General features: G+C 35.9%; 1 protein-coding gene across 10 annotated transcripts in view; it reads right to left on the bottom strand.

Moving 5' to 3' along the window:
- LOC311033304 (alpha-tectorin-like) overlaps window positions 1-22,820 on the bottom strand; it is a 32,554-nt gene extending 9,734 nt beyond the window's left edge. For 2 of the 10 annotated variants that reach the window (XM_084040613.1, XM_084040615.1), the window contains exons 1-14: window positions 22,802-22,820; window positions 22,649-22,669; window positions 20,522-20,542; window positions 17,863-17,883; window positions 8,172-8,192; window positions 4,621-4,644; window positions 4,277-4,392; window positions 3,719-3,997; window positions 3,526-3,621; window positions 3,238-3,403; window positions 2,342-2,742; window positions 1,674-2,250; window positions 999-1,582; window positions 230-785 (exon numbers count right to left, since the gene is read on the bottom strand). In XM_084040613.1, coding sequence (XP_083896739.1) covers window positions 230-785; window positions 999-1,582; window positions 1,674-2,250; window positions 2,342-2,742; window positions 3,238-3,403; window positions 3,526-3,621; window positions 3,719-3,997; window positions 4,277-4,392; window positions 4,621-4,644; window positions 8,172-8,192; window positions 17,863-17,883; window positions 20,522-20,542; window positions 22,649-22,669; window positions 22,802-22,808 — 2,890 coding nt within the window. In that variant the 5' untranslated portion in view covers window positions 22,809-22,820. Of the gene's footprint in view, window positions 1-229; window positions 786-998; window positions 1,583-1,673; window positions 2,251-2,341; window positions 2,743-3,237; window positions 3,404-3,525; window positions 3,622-3,718; window positions 3,998-4,276; window positions 4,393-4,620; window positions 4,645-8,171; window positions 8,193-10,448; window positions 10,470-17,862; window positions 17,884-20,521; window positions 20,543-22,648; window positions 22,670-22,801 lie in introns of all 10 variants that reach the window. The other 8 variants (XM_084040616.1, XM_084040617.1, XM_084040618.1 and 5 more) reach the window with 8 other exon arrangements.
- Between the last annotated feature and the right edge of the window lie 407 nt (window positions 22,821-23,227).

The following is a 23,227-nucleotide window of genomic DNA, read 5'->3' as shown; positions in this document are numbered from 1 at the left end:
ATGTTCTATAACTATATGAATCCGTCAACAATTATTATTTTAATGGCTTAGCATTGTTTACATACATCATTACAAAGTACTTTTATACATGGCACTTTAGGCTACACTACACTTCATTATTGGCCCGGTTAAAAAAGCAACACAATTTTTTCCACCTTGTCACTATCAGCCAAGCGATCCTTGGCCTGAAAAACGTTGAAGACCTCTGGTCTACACCAAACATGCTTACCACAGTTAGTCGCATTTCTCCAGTGTCTTAGGGCAACACCCTTTTGTTGACACATTACTGCGTAATCACGTAGGACCTCACATAGTGCCGATGCTGGATCTCCAGACGCTCTAATGATCGCCACACATGCATCTACATGTTTCCGTGGGTCCACCATGGCCCAACACTGGGCAAACGGCCCAAGCGGGGAGGCAAGAATGCCACAGTACTGACTCGAACTGTGATTTGTTGTTGTAGAGTCATGATTTACACTTTCCACACAGTGTGCAGAGAGGGAGCCATCTCGCCAACTGTCCCCGAAGTCCTGAGAGCTGTTGACCAGAATGCCATTGGGTGGGCGGAAGTCATCATGTGGGCGACCATTGTAATTACCACAGAGGCCACCCAACGAACCGTTGTAGATAACAGGTACAGTGACACGCACAAAGTGAGGCCAGACTGTCTGCACTGTCACTCCGAAGGCAGTGCGAATGATGATACTGTGAATGCTGCTGTGGTAGATTTGGATCCGATTGGAAGATGAGCTGAATGGTAATCTGATCTGCCTTCCGTCAACCTAGAGGGCCATTAAAACAGCCAGTGTCAGATTTTGGATGAGAAGGTATTTTTAGTTTGTACTCAAAACAGTATTTCTGCACTTTTATGCATGTGTCAAAATAAGACTACAAATCAGATAAATCTGATTTTTAAATAAAACTACTCTTTGGTGTCACCACTCCCTACTGATTTATCTTCATTAGCTCTTGAAATATAATAATTTGTGACTTACCTGAACGTTGCAGCTACGTGTCATTTCAATGGATATCTGTGTGCCCTCTGCATCGAACTTTAGCACCCTGGCAAAACCTTGCTGGCCTCCGGGCACTTTTTCTGCTGTTACCATGAAGTGCGGGTAACGAGACAATCCCATTACTTTGGCAAGAGTCAATCGACATGCCCCTGGATACTGGTAGATCAATCCATCAAATGTATGATATGACCCTGGGCCTTTTATCCAGCATGTTTCAGAGCTGTTAGGTCTGCATCCTCTTACTCCATTCTCAACAGTGCATGATTCAAGTGGGTCACACACATGGGAGCGGCACGTCATAGAGCCATTATTGCAATTACAACGCCTCCCACAGTTCTCGTCCAATATAACAGTTTCTCCAGAGGGGTAGTAGCAACCTTCAAAGCTGCAGCCACACTCAGCATGAGGGACGCAGACCCCAGCACTAAGGATGTAGCCTGAATTGCAGATGCAGCTCTCCTGGGCAGGAAGAGGGCAGTCTTTTGTAGAATTGGGAGAGACACAGGTAGCTGGACATCCTGTGCCTTGGGACTCAAGGTGGCTGTTGGCTGGGCATTGGATTTCTAGAAAAAGGAAAACAACATTGATCTACACGTCATGGACATTTTACCCAAAGGATTAAACAAAATAATGTTGATTGATTGACAGACATACCACAGAAGCCGCTATTCCTCCAGATTGGCAGCTGTATACCATTCTGTTGACACTCTGTTGCATACGTAGTTAATGCTGCACACAGAATGGGTTGGTACCCTTCTCCTGCACACAGATCAAACACACAGCTTTGCACAAAGTGCTGTGGGGGAAGTCGTTGATGGCAAGCAGCAAAAGGTCCAGGATTGCTCTGGAGGATACCACAATGGGCAGTATTGCTGTATAAAGCTGTTTGCGCTGCAGAACAGGCAGCACAGCTCAGACCTCCACACCGTGGCTCACAACCAGGCTCATCGACTCCTGGTACCTTCCAACTGTTGCCAAAATCCACATCAGAGCTCACAACCACGCCCTCGCGGGTTCGAAAGTCATCGCTGGGGTCATTGTTGAAGTTTCCACACAGGCCACATGTTGCATTCTGGTAAGTGTAGGGCACATTGATCCTGACATAACTGGAGGCATCATATGATACCATCAGGCCAAAGTCAGTAGAGACAACCACAGAAGATCCTGACCTATAAACCCGGATACTGCCATTGTTGAGAGAGAATGGAGTAGCGACAAAGATGGAATTAACCTGTAAGCACACCAGTAAGCAAAAACAGAGTTATAAAAATATCAACTAAATTAAAATATTAGTAAGTGGAGACCAATTTCTTATTGCTAACCTTAGCCATGCCACGATGTCCCTTGACAAGCTCAATGGTTTGATTATAGACATGGACTTTGACCAGTCGTGGCCAGGCAAGACGAGTGCTGCCTCGGGCCTCATTCTTGCCCTCTACTCTATAGTAGGGCAACCCACGAGCACATTGCTCTGAGAGAACATATGTGCAGGTGCCCTGGAAGGTGAACCCTCTGTTATCGAAGGAACGGTAATGCGGATCACCATTTATGATGCAGGTGGCTCTCGTCACCATCTGGCAGGAGAACTGAAAAGCAGCAGGTCGGCAGATTCTGGAAAAGGTGCAGGGATGGTTGTGACACTGCAGACCTGCTGAGGTGCAGGTGCATTTCTGTGCGCAGGTACTGTCACTCCAGAAAGAGACGCCTAGCTCAACGGATCCACCTTGAAAAGAATAAAAGGAAAAGGTCACTTAAAAGGTATTGACTTGCTGACAACAAATAATGTTAACCTTTCTTATAGCGAACAGTCATGTGCTGACAAAGAATGAGGGGATAGAGGAGGATGACACGCAAGTAAGTTCCCCACCTGCCTTAAACTGTGGATGTTGAACTGTCAACATGAGTGTCTTGACCTTGTAGAACACTATTTGACTTTTAAGAACTAAATTTGCATATGAATGCAAATTAGAAATGTATAAAGATACAATATTAGAAAAAATTTAGCTTGGACCGTAGATCATTTGTCACCACATTCTAATGCAATGGCAGTTCAGTGCACAATATTCTCAGATGAGGGCACCATATAAAGTATTTTCATTTAGAGCAACAAACACAGATTTATCATAAGACTTGCCGGTATATTCATGGCATGGTGATCACATATGCACATTACTGTAAAGAAGTACCTATAGTGACCACCCTCTGGTTCTGGTCTTACCATTGAAAGTGCAGCCTCTTGATCCATGGTCTAACCTGTAAGCCCAGCGACCAGGTACATCGACATTGCTGCTCAGACGGAAATTTGAGTTATTGCCTGTTGAAGTGTTAGAGAATGATCCAGGGATGGTGAGATGGTGAGAAGAGTTGATTGTGTCATATCCAGCCTGGAAATATATACACATAAAGGTAGTTTCTTTTTTTATATATATTTATACATCGTCATAACTGTATTTGGGTGGCAATATTTTTCCATTTGTAAATTGAATGTAATTCTTATGGCTCTAACCTGTACATGCCAAGATGTTAAGGCTATTATCCCATAATTCATCAGCACAAATGAGTACTGGCCACCAGAGATTAAAACTGCTTGGACCGTTGTTTGCTGAAAAGAAATACTTGTGGTTATTAACTTAAATATATGTGTTAAAAGGTCAAATACATAGCATGTGTGTTTCCTCATTTAGAACAAGATGACTTACTGTTCCAGTGTTTGGGAAGTAGGGAACCTCATACCATGTTGCAACAAATACCCAGTTGGCGCTGAAGTCCAACCCTCGGAAGTAGCGATTAATATCTCGGGTAGCTTGTACGAGGATACTGCCACTGGTATATTGGTTATAGTAGACCTGACCATTCACTCGGTTGTCCAAGTCCGTCCAGAATGGAGCGATGATGTCCCTGGTTCCATTCATTGGAAACCTTCGAGCTACGTAATTAGACCAAGAACTGTTAAAGGTCAGGTGTCCATTGTGGTTCACCTGGAAACAAGGAAACCAGTTCTTAATAACAAAGAAGGAATAGGTATCGACTACACTCATCAATACATTTATTGATATATTAACTACAACTAAACAGCACTTATTCAATATCTGCAATGTTTCAGTGGAAGCTAACCATAAATTATTATTAGTTTAATAAAATATTGCATTAATGCACATTCACAACACAGCTCTTGTGATGTAAGAGACGACAACTGGATTCTTCCACAAAACATAAAAAACATGAATTATGTAGTTGTTAATATTCATTTTACATACATAAATCTGACTATACGACCGTCCGAAATACACAAAAGGTCGTTGCAGGGGAATTCTAGGAGAACTTCCATCTAATTGGGCACTGCTTCTTGCTCCAGCAATTGGGTAGAGAGTGCCTAGAAAGAACAAAGACATTTTGGGAACAATCACAAAAACAACAAAAATAAAAAAAGGTCAAGATTCAGAGTTCACTTTGTACTCCGACCCCCAGGTGCAACACTACATGGGATGTAAATTGTGTACTATTTTTACAATTAACAGAATTTGTAAACTTTCATTTTATAGTCACTATGATAAATATGCACATCCACACACAAATGAATGTGAAGAATCTCTCTCTGTACCTGTTGCCTGAGGAGCCACGACACCTATGAAAACAAATACATAAATATAACAAAGACCACAGTCTCCTTACATCATTAAACAAGTAAAATGTGTATAAATATATACATACTGTATATACACACACAAACACACACACACACACACATACACATATACACACACACACACACACACACAAATATATACATTATATGTATAAACATTAGGGGTGTGAATCTTTGGCTTCGTTTCGATTAACGATACAGTAGTTGGCGATTCGATTCAAGGACAATTTTTTTTTTGGAAAGATTCAATTCAGTAACTTGAAACCAAAATTCTATATCCATGAAATAAACATGCAATAATGCGAGTGAGACAATCTGTATTCTTCTGAAAAGTGAAAAAATAAACAGACTACAGAATTACTTATTTAACATATTTATTCTATAAAAAAAGTAGTCCTGCATAATATTTTATGCTGAATACAAAAATGTAATGCTCAGTTATTTTTTTTACATTTTTCAATAGACTACATGCTGGCAGGGGAGAGAGTGTCTTAAACTTATTAAAACATTAATCATAAGTAAGAATCACAATTCATACGATTAAATGGAATTATATTGATTATTGTTGAAGCCAAAACGATTCATTCTATTTATTTATTTTAGAAGACCGATTTAGTTGAATCGGTAGGACTGACAATCAATCATCGATTAATCGAATGAATCGTTACACCTCTAATAAACATACACACACATGACATATTTACAGATGTGTACATTTATATAACGTAGTAATGTAGCTTGAAATAACTGCTTTTAGCTACTGATTTCATAAATGACTATGGGCCCTAGTTTCGTAGACCAGGCGCAGTCAGCACTCAGCACGTTTGCGCCACGCCGACGGGGTGTGTCTGCCTGGACTTAGCAAGTTTCGTGCACCACGCAGGCTAGCGCAGGCAGGCACACCTCCCATCTCGCCCACCCGCGCAAGTGGGAAAGAGGGATATTATTATAAAAAACAGGAGAGAGAGAGGGAGATGTTTTGGTCAGAGAGGCTGAGTTTCCGTTACGCGCCATCCGCCTTTGATCTGACGTCAGATGTGACGGGACAACATAGATATAAATTCACGTGTTGATTCAATTAGTTGCATTAAATAGTGTTTGTTGTGATTATTTATTGCATTTAAATGTGCCTGTGAGGTCTCGGTGACGTATGCGCTGCGCGCCAGTCAGCCAAACTTCCACTCCGTCAGCTGTGATTCGCCTTGAATGAATGGACTTTATTTGCGCCTTGCGCCTTACGCCAAAAGTAGACTAGGTTGGAGCTGGGGGGCTTTTGGCGAAGTCTCGACGAAGCTTTTTGCCACCAAACTTCTGCTAGGCCAAACTGAATCTGTGACGCCTCCCACTGCAGCGCCGCCACACCCATCTTGGCGCAGGCGATCCACCAAACTGCCGGTTGACCACCGCGGTCAAGCCAGCCGCAACTCCGATCTCCATGGTCAAATCAGCCGCACTTAAATTTCGAGTGTACAAGTATTCTCAGCATTGCGGTAAATGCAGAGAAACATGGTTTTACTTCCGGTTTTCAAAATAAAGGTATTAAGAACAGTAAGCTATATATTGAACCTACCAACCATTGAAAATAAAATGTTACATTAAAGTGTTTCATGCGCCTATGATGAAAAAAAAACACTTGTTATCATTTGTTTTACTGCACCAATGTGGAGAAATGCCAAAATAAAAGTCCCATATCCCATATAAGTAAAAATGCTTGATTTTTGGTATGCATGTAGTCGGAGATGTCCTGAACACAAATCAATCAGTGTCATTCTGGAATTATTGAGAAAAGTATTTATATAACACCTTAAATATTCATACCTCTACCTATTATTCGTTAAATGTAGGACTTTTACTTTGTAATTTCTCTTAATTGGTACAGTAAAAATGGTTCATATTAAACATACTTGTAGTCAATTATGTGTAGAACTCAAACATACCACCCATAGCCAAGAATTATTGAGCAAAGTGTTTTTACAGTAGCTCAAATATGGGCAAATATGCAATCTCCAGGTATAAATATAGGACTTTGTTGTTGAATTTCTCCACATTGGTACAGTAAAAATGCTTCATATTAAACATTCTTGGAGTCAATTATGTGTAGAAGTCAAATATACCACCCATAGCCAGGAATTATTGAGCAAAGTGTTTTTACAGGAAGTGGAAATATGGTCAAAGATGCAATCTCAGGTATAAATATGGGACATTTATACTTGAATTTCTCCACATTGGGGCAGTAAAAATGCTTCATATTAAACATACTTGTAGTCAATTATGTGTAGAAGTCAAATATACCACCCATAGCCAGGAATTATTGAGCAAAGTGTTTTTACAGGAAGTCAAATATGGTCAAAGATGCAATCTCAGGTATAAATATGAGACTTTTATACTTGAATTTCTCCACATTGGGGCAGTAAAAATGCTTGATTTAAAGTATAGTTGTAGTCCTCTATGTATAGAAGTCAAATATACCACCCATAGCCAGGAATTATTGAGCAAAGTGTTTTTACAGGAAGTCAAATATGGTCCAAGATGCAATCTGCATGTATAAATATGGGACATTTATACTTGAATTTCTCCACATTGGTACAGTAAAAATGCTTCATATTAAACATTCTTGTAGTCAATTATGTGTAGAAGTCAAATATACCACCCATAGCCAGGAATTATTGAGCAAAGTGTTTTTACAGTAGCTCAAATGTGGTCAAATATGCAATCTCCAGGTATCAATATGGGACTTTTATTCTTGAATTTCTCCACATTGGTACAGTAAAAATGCTTGATATTAAGCAAGCTCGTAGTCAATTATGTGTAGATGTCAGATAATCCACCTATAGCCAGGAATTATTGAGCAAAGTGTTTTTACAGTAAGTCAAATATGGTCAAAGATGCAATCTGCATGTATAAATATGGGACATTTATACTTGCATTTCTCCACATTGGTGCAGTAAAAATGCTTGATTTAAAGTATAGTTATAGTCTTCTATGTGTAGAAATCAAATATACCACCCATGGCCAGGAATAATGGAGTAATGTCTTTTTACAGTACATCACATATAAGAAAACATGCAATCTGCAGGTATAAATATGAGACTTTTTTTTGGCATTTCTCCTCATTGGTGCAGTAAAACAAATGATAACAAGTGTTTTTTATTCATCATAGGCGCATGAAACACTTTAATGTAACATTTTATTTTCAATGGTTGGTAGGTTCGATATATAGCTTACTGTTCTTAATACCTTTATTTTGAACAACGGAAGTAATACGATGTTTCTCCGCATTTACCGCAATGCTGAGAATACTTGTACACTCAAAATTTAAGTGCGGCTGATTTGACCATGGAGATCGGAGTTGCGGCTGGCTTGACCACGGTAACTGACCGTGCGCAAGGCTGCACGGTCGAAACTTGCATTACGCCGGCTCCGCCACCCTCCGCTGCCCCGCGCTGCGCCACGGAACGAGGGCCCTATGAGTTTATATCTATGAGATTATCTAGACTTCAATTTACCTGTCTGTGGGGTCACTGTACCTATAAAAACAAACACATAAATGTAATTAGATAAAAATCAGTTTCCTATCATCAATCAACAAAAGTCATTTAGAGAATAAAAAAAATTAAGAATAATAAGTTAATTGATGAATTAGATTTAGATGCTTGCCCATCATTCCCAAAAGCAGCACGAGCAACATGATTTGACTGTCATTGTAAACGGTCCAAATCCAAATTTCACACTTAAATTTCGAGTGTACAAGTATTCTCAGCATTGCGGTAAATGCAGAGAAACATGGTTTTACTTCCGGTTTTCAAAATAAAGGTATTAAGAACAGTAAGCTATATATTGAACCTACCAACCATTGAAAATAAAATGTTACATTAAAGTGTTTCATGCGCCTATGATGAAAAAAAAACACTTGTTATCATTTGTTTTACTGCACCAATGTGGAGAAATGCCAAAATAAAAGTCCCATATCCCATATAAGTAAAAATGCTTGATTTTTGGTATGCATGTAGTCGGAGATGTCCTGAACACAAATCAATCAGTGTCATTCTGGAATTATTGAGAAAAGTATTTATATAACACCTTAAATATTCATACCTCTACCTATTATTCGTTAAATGTAGGACTTTTACTTTGTAATTTCTCTTAATTGGTACAGTAAAAATGGTTCATATTAAACATACTTGTAGTCAATTATGTGTAGAACTCAAACATACCACCCATAGCCAAGAATTATTGAGCAAAGTGTTTTTACAGTAGCTCAAATATGGGCAAATATGCAATCTCCAGGTATAAATATAGGACTTTGTTGTTGAATTTCTCCACATTGGTACAGTAAAAATGCTTCATATTAAACATTCTTGGAGTCAATTATGTGTAGAAGTCAAATATACCACCCATAGCCAGGAATTATTGAGCAAAGTGTTTTTACAGGAAGTGGAAATATGGTCAAAGATGCAATCTCAGGTATAAATATGGGACATTTATACTTGAATTTCTCCACATTGGGGCAGTAAAAATGCTTCATATTAAACATACTTGTAGTCAATTATGTGTAGAAGTCAAATATACCACCCATAGCCAGGAATTATTGAGCAAAGTGTTTTTACAGGAAGTCAAATATGGTCAAAGATGCAATCTCAGGTATAAATATGAGACTTTTATACTTGAATTTCTCCACATTGGGGCAGTAAAAATGCTTGATTTAAAGTATAGTTGTAGTCCTCTATGTATAGAAGTCAAATATACCACCCATAGCCAGGAATTATTGAGCAAAGTGTTTTTACAGGAAGTCAAATATGGTCCAAGATGCAATCTGCATGTATAAATATGGGACATTTATACTTGAATTTCTCCACATTGGTACAGTAAAAATGCTTCATATTAAACATTCTTGTAGTCAATTATGTGTAGAAGTCAAATATACCACCCATAGCCAGGAATTATTGAGCAAAGTGTTTTTACAGTAGCTCAAATGTGGTCAAATATGCAATCTCCAGGTATCAATATGGGACTTTTATTCTTGAATTTCTCCACATTGGTACAGTAAAAATGCTTGATATTAAGCAAGCTCGTAGTCAATTATGTGTAGATGTCAGATAATCCACCTATAGCCAGGAATTATTGAGCAAAGTGTTTTTACAGTAAGTCAAATATGGTCAAAGATGCAATCTGCATGTATAAATATGGGACATTTATACTTGCATTTCTCCACATTGGTGCAGTAAAAATGCTTGATTTAAAGTATAGTTATAGTCTTCTATGTGTAGAAATCAAATATACCACCCATGGCCAGGAATAATGGAGTAATGTCTTTTTACAGTACATCACATATAAGAAAACATGCAATCTGCAGGTATAAATATGAGACTTTTTTTTGGCATTTCTCCTCATTGGTGCAGTAAAACAAATGATAACAAGTGTTTTTTATTCATCATAGGCGCATGAAACACTTTAATGTAACATTTTATTTTCAATGGTTGGTAGGTTCGATATATAGCTTACTGTTCTTAATACCTTTATTTTGAACAACGGAAGTAATACGATGTTTCTCCGCATTTACCGCAATGCTGAGAATACTTGTACACTCAAAATTTAAGTGCGGCTGATTTGACCATGGAGATCGGAGTTGCGGCTGGCTTGACCACGGTAACTGACCGTGCGCAAGGCTGCACGGTCGAAACTTGCATTACGCCGGCTCCGCCACCCTCCGCTGCCCCGCGCTGCGCCACGGAACGAGGGCCCTATGAGTTTATATCTATGAGATTATCTAGACTTCAATTTACCTGTCTGTGGGGTCACTGTACCTATAAAAACAAACACATAAATGTAATTAGATAAAAATCAGTTTCCTATCATCAATCAACAAAAGTCATTTAGAGAATAAAAAAAATTAAGAATAATAAGTTAATTGATGAATTAGATTTAGATGCTTGCCCATCATTCCCAAAAGCAGCACGAGCAACATGATTTGACTGTCATTGTAAACGGTCCAAATCCAAATTTCACACTTAAATTTCGAGTGTACAAGTATTCTCAGCATTGCGGTAAATGCAGAGAAACATGGTTTTACTTCCGGTTTTCAAAATAAAGGTATTAAGAACAGTAAGCTATATATTGAACCTACCAACCATTGAAAATAAAATGTTACATTAAAGTGTTTCATGCGCCTATGATGAAAAAAAAACACTTGTTATCATTTGTTTTACTGCACCAATGTGGAGAAATGCCAAAATAAAAGTCCCATATCCCATATAAGTAAAAATGCTTGATTTTTGGTATGCATGTAGTCGGAGATGTCCTGAACACAAATCAATCAGTGTCATTCTGGAATTATTGAGAAAAGTATTTATATAACACCTTAAATATTCATACCTCTACCTATTATTCGTTAAATGTAGGACTTTTACTTTGTAATTTCTCTTAATTGGTACAGTAAAAATGGTTCATATTAAACATACTTGTAGTCAATTATGTGTAGAACTCAAACATACCACCCATAGCCAAGAATTATTGAGCAAAGTGTTTTTACAGTAGCTCAAATATGGGCAAATATGCAATCTCCAGGTATAAATATAGGACTTTGTTGTTGAATTTCTCCACATTGGTACAGTAAAAATGCTTCATATTAAACATTCTTGGAGTCAATTATGTGTAGAAGTCAAATATACCACCCATAGCCAGGAATTATTGAGCAAAGTGTTTTTACAGGAAGTGGAAATATGGTCAAAGATGCAATCTCAGGTATAAATATGGGACATTTATACTTGAATTTCTCCACATTGGGGCAGTAAAAATGCTTCATATTAAACATACTTGTAGTCAATTATGTGTAGAAGTCAAATATACCACCCATAGCCAGGAATTATTGAGCAAAGTGTTTTTACAGGAAGTCAAATATGGTCAAAGATGCAATCTCAGGTATAAATATGAGACTTTTATACTTGAATTTCTCCACATTGGGGCAGTAAAAATGCTTGATTTAAAGTATAGTTGTAGTCCTCTATGTATAGAAGTCAAATATACCACCCATAGCCAGGAATTATTGAGCAAAGTGTTTTTACAGGAAGTCAAATATGGTCCAAGATGCAATCTGCATGTATAAATATGGGACATTTATACTTGAATTTCTCCACATTGGTACAGTAAAAATGCTTCATATTAAACATTCTTGTAGTCAATTATGTGTAGAAGTCAAATATACCACCCATAGCCAGGAATTATTGAGCAAAGTGTTTTTACAGTAGCTCAAATGTGGTCAAATATGCAATCTCCAGGTATCAATATGGGACTTTTATTCTTGAATTTCTCCACATTGGTACAGTAAAAATGCTTGATATTAAGCAAGCTCGTAGTCAATTATGTGTAGATGTCAGATAATCCACCTATAGCCAGGAATTATTGAGCAAAGTGTTTTTACAGTAAGTCAAATATGGTCAAAGATGCAATCTGCATGTATAAATATGGGACATTTATACTTGCATTTCTCCACATTGGTGCAGTAAAAATGCTTGATTTAAAGTATAGTTATAGTCTTCTATGTGTAGAAATCAAATATACCACCCATGGCCAGGAATAATGGAGTAATGTCTTTTTACAGTACATCACATATAAGAAAACATGCAATCTGCAGGTATAAATATGAGACTTTTTTTTGGCATTTCTCCTCATTGGTGCAGTAAAACAAATGATAACAAGTGTTTTTTATTCATCATAGGCGCATGAAACACTTTAATGTAACATTTTATTTTCAATGGTTGGTAGGTTCGATATATAGCTTACTGTTCTTAATACCTTTATTTTGAACAACGGAAGTAATACGATGTTTCTCCGCATTTACCGCAATGCTGAGAATACTTGTACACTCAAAATTTAAGTGCGGCTGATTTGACCATGGAGATCGGAGTTGCGGCTGGCTTGACCACGGTAACTGACCGTGCGCAAGGCTGCACGGTCGAAACTTGCATTACGCCGGCTCCGCCACCCTCCGCTGCCCCGCGCTGCGCCACGGAACGAGGGCCCTATGAGTTTATATCTATGAGATTATCTAGACTTCAATTTACCTGTCTGTGGGGTCACTGTACCTATAAAAACAAACACATAAATGTAATTAGATAAAAATCAGTTTCCTATCATCAATCAACAAAAGTCATTTAGAGAATAAAAAAAATTAAGAATAATAAGTTAATTGATGAATTAGATTTAGATGCTTGCCCATCATTCCCAAAAGCAGCACGAGCAACATGATTTGACTGTCATTGTAAACGGTCCAAATCCAAATTTCACACTTAAATTTCGAGTGTACAAGTATTCTCAGCATTGCGGTAAATGCAGAGAAACATGGTTTTACTTCCGGTTTTCAAAATAAAGGTATTAAGAACAGTAAGCTATATATTGAACCTACCAACCATTGAAAATAAAATGTTACATTAAAGTGTTTCATGCGCCTATGATGAATAAAAAACACTTGTTATCATTTGTGTTACTGCACCAATGTGGAGAAATGCCAAAATAAAAGTCCCATATTTATACCTGCAGATTGCATGTTTTCTTATATTTGATGTACTGTAAAAAGACATTACTCCATTATTCCTGGCCATGGGTGGTATATTTGATTTCTAAACATAGAAGACTACAACTATACTTTAAATCAAGCATTTTTACTGCACCAATGTGGAGAAATGGCTATGGGTGGTATATTTGACTTCTACACATAATTGACTACAAGAATGTTTAATATGAAGCATTTTTACTGTACCAATGTACAGAAATTCAACAACAAAGTCCCATATTCATACCTGGAGATTGCATATTTGCCCATATTTGAGCTACTGTAAAAACACTTTGCTCAATAATTCTTGGCTATGGGTGGCATATTTGACTTCTACACATAATTGACTACAAGTATGTTAAATATGAACCATTTTTACTGTACCAATTAAGAGAAATTACAAAGTAAAAATCTTACATTTAACGAATAATAGGTAGAGGTATGAATATTTGGGGTGCTATAAGAATACTTTTCTCAATAATTCCAGAATGACACTGATTGATTTGTGTTCAGGACATCTACGACTACATACATACCAAAAATCAAGCATTTTTACTTTACAATTAATTACTAATTAAGAGAAATTACAAAGTTAAAGTCCTACATTTAACAAATAATTATTGAGTAAAGTATTTTTATAACACCTTAAATATTCATACCTCTACCTGTTATTCGTTAAATGTAGGCCTTTTACTTTGTAATTTCTCTTAATTGGTACAGTAAAAATGGTTCATATTAAACATGCTTGTAGTCAATTATGTGTAGAACTCAAATATACCACCCATAGCCAAGAATTATTGAGCAAAGTGTTTTTACAGTAGCTCAAATATGGGCAAATATGCAATCTCCAGGTATAAATATAGGACTTTGTTGTTGAATTTCTCCACATTGGTACAGTAAAAATGCTTCATATTAAACATTCTTGTAGTCAATTATGTGTAGAAGTCAAATATACCACCCATAGCCAGGAATTATTGAGCAAAGTGTTTTCACAGGAAGTCAAATATGGTCAAAGATGCAATCTCATGTATAAATATGAGACATTTATACTTGAATTTCTCCACATTGGTGCAGTAAAAATGCTTCATATTAAACATTATTGTAGTCAATTATGTGTAGAAGTCAAATATACCACCCAAAGCCAGGAATTATTGAGCAAAGTGTTTTTACAGTAGCTCAAATGTGGTCAAATATGCAATCTCCAGGTATCAATATGGGACTTTTATTCTTGAATTTCTCCACATTTGTACAGTAAAAATGCTTCATATTAAGCAAGCTCGTAGTCAATTATGTGTAGATGTCAGATATTCCACCTATAGCCAGGAATTATTGAGCAAAGTGTTTTTACAGTAAGTCAAATATGGTCAAAGATGCAATCTGCATGTATAAATATGGGACTGTTATACTTGAATTTCTCCACATTGGTGCAGTAAAAATGCTTGATTTAAAGTATAGTTGTAGTCTTCTATGTGTAGAAATCAAATATACCACCCATGGCCAGGAATAATGGAGTAATGTCTTTTTACAGTACATCACATATAAGAAAACATGCAATCTGCAGGTATAAATATGGGACTTTTTTTTGGCATTTCTCCACATTGGTGCAGTAACACAAATGATAACAAGTGTTTTTTATTCACCATAGGCGCATGAAACACTTTAATGTAACATTTTATTTTCAATGGTTGGTAGGTTCGATATATAGCTTACTGCTCTTAATACCTTTATTTTGAACAACGGAAGTAATACGATGTTTCTCCGCATTTACCGCAATGCTGAGAATACTTGTACACTCAAAATTTAAGTGCGGCTGATTTGACCATGGAGATCGGAGTTGCGGCTGGCTTGACCACGGTAACTGACCGTGCGCAAGGCTGCACGGTCGAAACTTGCATTACACCGGCTCCGCCACCCTCCGCTGCCCCGCGCTGCGCCACGGAACGAGGGCCCTATGAGTTTATATCTATGAGATTATCTAGACTTCAATTTACCTGTCTGTGGGGTCACTGTACCTATAAAAACAAACACATAAATGTAATTAGATAAAAATCAGTTTCCTATCATCAATCAACAAAAGTCATTTAGAGAATAAAAAAAATTAAGAATAATAAGTTAATTGATGAATTAGATTTAGATGCTTGCCTATCATTCCCAAAAGCAGCACGAGCAACATGATTTGACTGTCATTGTAAACGGTCCAAATCCAAATTTCACACTTAAATTTCGAGTGTACAAGTATTCTCAGCATTGCGGTAAATGCAGAGAAACATGGTTTTACTTCCGGTTTTCAAAATAAAGGTATTAAGAACAGTAAGCTATATATTGAACCTACCAACCATTGAAAATAAAATGTTACATTAAAGTGTTTCATGCGCCTATGATGAATAAAAAACACTTGTTATCATTTGTGTTACTGCACCAATGTGGAGAAATGCCAAAATAAAAGTCCCATATTTATACCTGCAGATTGCATGTTTTCTTATATTTGATGTACTGTAAAAAGACATTACTCCATTATTCCTGGCCATGGGTGGTATATTTGATTTCTAAACATAGAAGACTACAACTATACTTTAAATCAAGCATTTTTACTGCACCAATGTGGAGAAATGGCTATGGGTGGTATATTTGACTTCTACACATAATTGACTACAAGAATGTTTAATATGAAGCATTTTTACTGTACCAATGTACAGAAATTCAACAACAAAGTCCCATATTCATACCTGGAGATTGCATATTTGCCCATATTTGAGCTACTGTAAAAACACTTTGCTCAATAATTCTTGGCTATGGGTGGCATATTTGACTTCTACACATAATTGACTACAAGTATGTTAAATATGAACCATTTTTACTGTACCAATTAAGAGAAATTACAAAGTAAAAATCTTATATTTAACGAATAATAGGTAGAGGTATGAATATTTGGGGTGCTATAAGAATACTTTTCTCAATAATTCCAGAATAACACTGATTGATTTGTGTTCAGGACATCTACGACTACATACATACCAAAAATCAAGCATTTTTACTGTACCAATTAATTACTAATTAAGAGAAATTACAAAGTTAAAATCCTACATTTAACAAATAATTATTGAGTAAAGTATTTTTATAACACCTTAAATATTCATACCTCTACCTGTTATTCGTTAAATGTAGGCCTTTTACTTTGTAATTTCTCTTAATTGGTACAGTAAAAATGGTTCATATTAAACATGCTTGTAGTCAATTATGTGTAGAACTCAAATATACCACCCATAGCCAAGAATTATTGAGCAAAGTGTTTTTACAGTAGCTCAAATATGGGCAAATATGCAATCTCCAGGTATAAATATAGGACTTTGTTGTTGAATTTCTCCACATTGGTACAGTAAAAATGCTTCATATTAAACATTCTTGTAGTCAATTATGTGTAGAAGTCAAATATACCACCCATAGCCAGGAATTATTGAGCAAAGTGTTTTCACAGGAAGTCAAATATGGTCAAAGATGCAATCTCATGTATAAATATGAGACATTTATACTTGAATTTCTCCACATTGGTGCAGTAAAAATGCTTCATATTAAACATTATTGTAGTCAATTATGTGTAGAAGTCAAATATACCACCCAAAGCCAGGAATTATTGAGCAAAGTGTTTTTACAGTAGCTCAAATGTGGTCAAATATGCAATCTCCAGGTATCAATATGGGACTTTTATTCTTGAATTTCTCCACATTGGTAAAGTAAAAATGCTTCATATTAAGCAAGCTCGTAGTCAATTATGTGTAGATGTCAGATATACCACCCAAAGCCAGGAATTATTGAGCAAAGTGTTTTTACAGTAGCTCAAATGTGGTCAAATATGCAATCTCCAGGTATCAATATGGGACTTTTATTCTTGAATTTCTCCACATTTGTACAGTAAAAATGCTTCATATTAAGCAAGCTCGTAGTCAATTATGTGTAGATGTCAGATATTCCACCTATAGCCAGGAATTATTGAGCAAAGTGTTTTTACAGTAAGTCAAATATGGTCAAAGATGCAATCTGCATGTATAAATATGGGACTGTTATACTTGAATTTCTCCACATTGGTGCAGTAAAAATGCTTGATTTAAAGTATAGTTGTAGTCTTCTATGTGTAGAAATCAAATATACCACCCATGGCCAGGAATAATGGAGTAATGTCTTTTTACAGTACATCACATATAAGAAAACATACAATCTGCAGGTATAAATATGGGACTTTTTTTTGGCATTTCTCCACATTGGTGCAGTAACACAAATGATAACAAGTGTTTTTTATTCACCATAGGCGCATGAAACACTTTAATGTAACATTTTATTTTCAATGGTTGGTAGGTTCGATATATAGCTTACTGTTCTTAATACCTTTATTTTGAACAACGGAAGTAATACGATGTTTCTCCGCATTTACCGCAATGCTGAGAATACTTGTACACTCAAAATTTAAGTGCGGCTGATTTAACCATGGAGATCGGAGTTGCGGCTGGCTTGACCGCGGTAACTGACCGTGCGCAATGCTGCGCGGTCGAAACTTGCATTACGCCGGCTCCGCCACCCTCCGCTGCCCCGCGCTGCGCCACGGAACGAGGGCCCTATGGGTTTATATCTATGAGATTATCTAAACTTCATTTTACCTGTCTGTGGAGTCACTGTACCTATAAAAACAAACACATAAATGTAATTAGATAAAAATCAGTTTCCTATCATCAATCAACAAAAGTCATTTAGAGAATAAAAGAAATTAAGAATAATAAGTTAATTGATGAATTAGATTTAGATGCTTGCCTATCATTCCCAAAAGCAGCACGAGCAACATGATTTGACTGTCATTGTAAACGGTCCAAATCCAAATTTCACACTTAAATTTCGAGTGTACAAGTATTCTCAGCATTGCGGTAAATGCAGAGAAACATGGTTTTACTTCCGGTTTTCAAAATAAAGGTATTAAGAACAGTAAGCTATATATTGAACCTACCAACCATTGAAAATAAAATGTTACATTAAAGTGTTTCATGCGCCTATGATGAATAAAAAACACTTGTTATCATTTGTGTTACTGCACCAATGTGGAGAAATGCCAAAATAAAAGTCCCATATTTATACTTGCAGATTGCATGTTTTCTTATATTTGATGTACTGTAAAAAGACATTACTCCATTATTCCTGGCCATGGGTGGTATATTTGATTTCTAAACATAGAAGACTACAACTATACTTTAAATCAAGCATTTTTACTGCACCAATGTGGAGAAATGGCTATGGGTGGTATATTTGACTTCTACACATAATTGACTACAAGAATGTTTAATATGAAGCATTTTTACTGTACCAATGTACAGAAATTCAACAACAAAGTCCCATATTCATACCTGGAGATTGCATATTTGCCCATATTTGAGCTACTGTAAAAACACTTTGCTCAATAATTCTTGGCTATGGGTGGCATATTTGACTTCTACACATAATTGACTACAAGTATGTTAAATATGAACCATTTTTACTGTACCAATTAAGAAAAATTACAAAGTAAAAATCTTACATTTAACGAATAATAGGTAGAGGTATGAATATTTGGGGTGCTATAAGAATACTTTTCTCAATAATTCCAGAATGACACTGATTGATTTGTGTTCAGGACATCTACGACTACATACATACCAAAAATCAAGCATTTTTACTGTACCAATTAATTACTAATTAAGAGAAATTACAAAGTTAAAGCCCTACATTTAACAAATAATTATTGAGTAAAGTATTTTTATAACACCTTAAATATTCATACCTCTACCTATTATTCGTTAAATGTAGGACTTTTACTTTGTAATTTCTCTTAATTGGTACAGTAAAAATGGTTCATATTAAACATGCTTGTAGTCAATTATGTGTAGAACTCAAATATACCACCCATAGCCAAGAATTATTGAGAAAAGTGTTTTTACAGTAGCTCAAATATGGGCAAATATGCAATCTCCAGGTATAAATATAGGACTTTGTTGTTGAATTTCTCCACATTGGTACAGTAAAAATGCTTCATATTAAACATTCTTGTAGTCAATTATGTGTAGAAGTCAAATATACCACCCATAGCCAGGAATTATTGAGCAAAGTGTTTTCACAGGAAGTCAAATATGGTCAAAGATGCAATCTCATGTATAAATATGAGACATTTATACTTGAATTTCTCCACATTGGTGCAGTAAAAATGCTTGATTTAAAGTATAGTTGTAGTCCTCTATGTATAGAAGTCAAATATACCACCCATAGCCAGGAATTATTGAGCAAAGTGTTTTTACAGGAAGTCAAATATGGTCGAAGATGCAATCTGCATGTATAAATATGGGACATTTATACTTGAATTTCTCCACATTGGTACAGTAAAAATGCTTCATATTAAACATTATTGTAGTCAATTATGTGTAGAAGTTAAATATACCACCCATAGCCAGGAATTATTGAGCAAAGTGTTTTTACAGTAGCTCAAATGTGGTCAAATATGCAATCCCCAGGTATCAATATGGGACTTTTATTCTTGAATTTCTCCACATTGGTACAGTAAAAATGCTTCATATTAAGCAAGCTCATAGTCAATTATGTGTAGATGTCAGATATTCCACCTATAGCCAGGAATTATTGAGCAAAGTGTTTTTACAGTAAGTCAAATATGGTCAAAGATGCAATCTGCATGTATAAATATGGGACTTTTATACTTGAATTTCTCCACATTGGTGCAGTAAAAATGCTTGATTTAAAGTATAGTTGTAGTCTTCTATGTGTAGAAATCAAATATACCACCCATGGCCAGGAATAATGGAGTAATGTCTTTTTACAGTACATCACATATAAGAAAACATGCAATCTGCAGGTATAAATATGGGACTTTTATTTTGGCATTTCTCCACATTGGTGCAGTAACACAAATGATAACAAGTGTTTTTTATTCACCATAGGCGCATGAAACACTTTAATGTAACATTTTATTTTCAATGGTTGGTAGGTTCGATATATAGCTTACTGTTCTTAATACCTTTATTTTGAACACCGGAAGTAATACGATGTTTCTCCGCATTTACCGCAATGCTGAGAATACTTGTACACTCAAAATTTAAGTGCGGCTGATTTGACCATGGAGATCGGAGTTGCGGCTGGCTTGACCGCGGTAACTGACCGTGCGCAAGGCTGCGCGGTCGAAACTTGCATTACGCCGGCTCCGCCACCCTCCGCTGCCCCGCGCTGCGCCACGGAACGAGGGCCCTATGAGTTTATATCTATGAGATTATCTAAACTTCATTTTACCTGTCTGTGGAGTCACTGTACCTATAAAAACAAACACATAAATGTAATTAGATAAAAATCAGTTTCCTATCATCAATCAACAAAAGTCATTTAGAGAATAAAAGAAATTAAGAATAATAAGTTAATTGATGAATTAGATTTAGATACTTGCCTATCATTCCCAAAAGCAGCACGAGCAACATGATTTGACTTGTCATTGTAAATGGTCCAAATCCAAATTTCACACTTAAATTTCGAGTGTACAAGTATTCTCAGCATTGCGGTAAATGCAGAGAAACATGGTTTTACTTCCGGTTTTCGAAATAAAGGTATTAAGAACAGTAAGCTATATATTGAACCTACCAACCATTGAAAATAAAATGTTACATTAAAGTGTTTCATGCGACTATGGTGAATAAAAAACACTTGTTATCATTTGTGTTACTGCACCAATGTGGAGAAATGCCAAAATAAAAGTCCCATATTTATACCTGCAGATTGCATGTTTTCTTATATTTGATGTACTGTAAATAGACATTACTCCATTATTCCTGGCCATGGGTGGTATATTTGATTTCTAAACATAGAAGACTACAACTATACTTTAAATCAAGCATTTTTACTGCACCAATGTGGAGAAATGGCTATGGGTGGTATATTTGACTTCTACACATAGTTGACTACAAGAATGTTTAATATGAAGCATTTTTACTGTACCAATGTACAGAAATTCAACAACAAAGTCCCATATTCATACCTGGAGATTGCATATTTGCCCATATTTGAGCTACTGTAAAAACACTTTGCTCAATAATTCTTGGCTATGGGTGGTATATTTGACTTCTACACATAATTGACTACAAGTATGTTAAATATGAACCATTTTTACTGTACCAATTAAGAGAAATTACAAAGTAAAAGTCTTACATTTAACGAATAATAGGTAGAGGTATGAATATTTGGGGTGCTGTAAGAATACTTTTCTCAATAATTCCAGAATGACACTGATTGATTTGTGTTCAGGACATCTACGACTACATGCATACCAAAAGTCAAGCATTTTTACTGTACCAATTAATTACTAATTAAGAGAAATTACAAAGTTAAAGTCCTACATTTAACAAATAATTATTGAGTAAAGTATTTTTATAACACCTTAAATATTCATACCTCTACCTATTATTCGTTAAATGTAGGACTTTTACTTTGTAATTTCTCTTAATTGGTACAGTAAAAATGCTTCATATTAAACATTCTTGTAGTCAATTATGTGTAGAAGTCAAATATGCCACCCATAGCCAGGAATTATTGAGCAAAGTGTTTTTACAGTAGCTCAAATGTGGTCAAATATGCAATCTCCAGGTATCAATATGGGACTTTTATACTTTAATTTCTCCACATTGGTACAGTAAAAATGCTTCATATTAAGCAAAGGTCATAGTCAATTATGTGTAGATGTCAGATATTCCACCTATAGCCAGGAATTATTGAGCAAAGTGTTTTTACAGTAAGTCAAATATGGTCAAAGATGCAATCTGCATGTATAAATATGGGACTTTTATACTTGAATTTCTCCACATTGGTGCAGTAAAAATGCTGATTTAAAGTATAGTTGTAGTCTTCTATGTGTAGAAATCAAATATACCACCCATGGCCAGGAATAATGGAGTAATGTCTTTTTACAGTACATCACATATAAGAAAACATGCAATCTGCAGGTATAAATATGGGACTTTTTTTTGGCATTTCTCCACATTGGTGCAGTAAAACAAATGATAACAAGTGTTTTTTATTCATCATAGGCGCATGAAACACTTTAATGTAACATTTTATTTTCAATGGTTGGTAGGTTCGATATATAGCTTACTGTTCTTAATACCTTTATTTTGAACAACGGAAGTAATACGATGTTTCTCCGCATTTACCGCAATGCTGAGAATACTTGTACACTCGAAATTTAAGTGCGGCTGATTTGACCATGGAGATCGGAGTTGCGGCTGGCTTGACCGCGGTAACTGACCGTGCGCAAGGCTGCGCGGTCGAAACTTGCATTACGCCGGCTCCGCCACCCTCCGCTGCCCTGCGCTGCGCCACGGAACGAGGGCCCTATGAGTTTATATCTATGAGATTATCTAAACTTCAATTTACCTGTCTGTGGAGTCACTGTACCTATAAAAACAAACACATAAATGTAATTAGATAAAAATCAGTTTCCTATCATCAATCAACAAAAGTCATTTAGAGAATAAAAAAAATTAAGAATAATAAGTTAATTGAATTGAATTAGATTTAGATACTTGCCCATCATTCCTAAAAGCAGCACGAGCAACATGATTTGACTTGTCATTGTAAACGGTCCAAATTTCAAACCTGCTGACCAAACACAATTACTTACATTTTAAAAAATAAATAAAAAAATCAGACACCAAGGATGCATAGTCCTGTGCTGTAAATTCGTTATATGGCTTTATTAACAAATTAATTTATGTTTAGAGATTTGAATTCATTGATCCAGATATACATTTAAACAAATTATACATCATTATAGGCTAAATTGGTAAGCATGTGCAACTTAAAAAAATAATTTTCACGTTAAAAAAGACGTCTCTCAAATTGAAAAAATTACTTTTTTAAAATCATTTTAGCTGTGAACAGATTGTTTTTCTGTTTATTGCCTTCAAATTTATAACATTCTCAATTAAGTTCTTATTACATTAGTGTTGGTAA

Source organism: Eutrigla gurnardus (genome assembly GCF_963514095.1).
Source record: "Eutrigla gurnardus genome assembly, chromosome: 22".
Lineage (NCBI taxonomy): Eukaryota > Metazoa > Chordata > Actinopteri > Perciformes > Triglidae > Eutrigla > Eutrigla gurnardus.
This window is presented reverse-complemented; position numbering and strand designations above follow the sequence as displayed.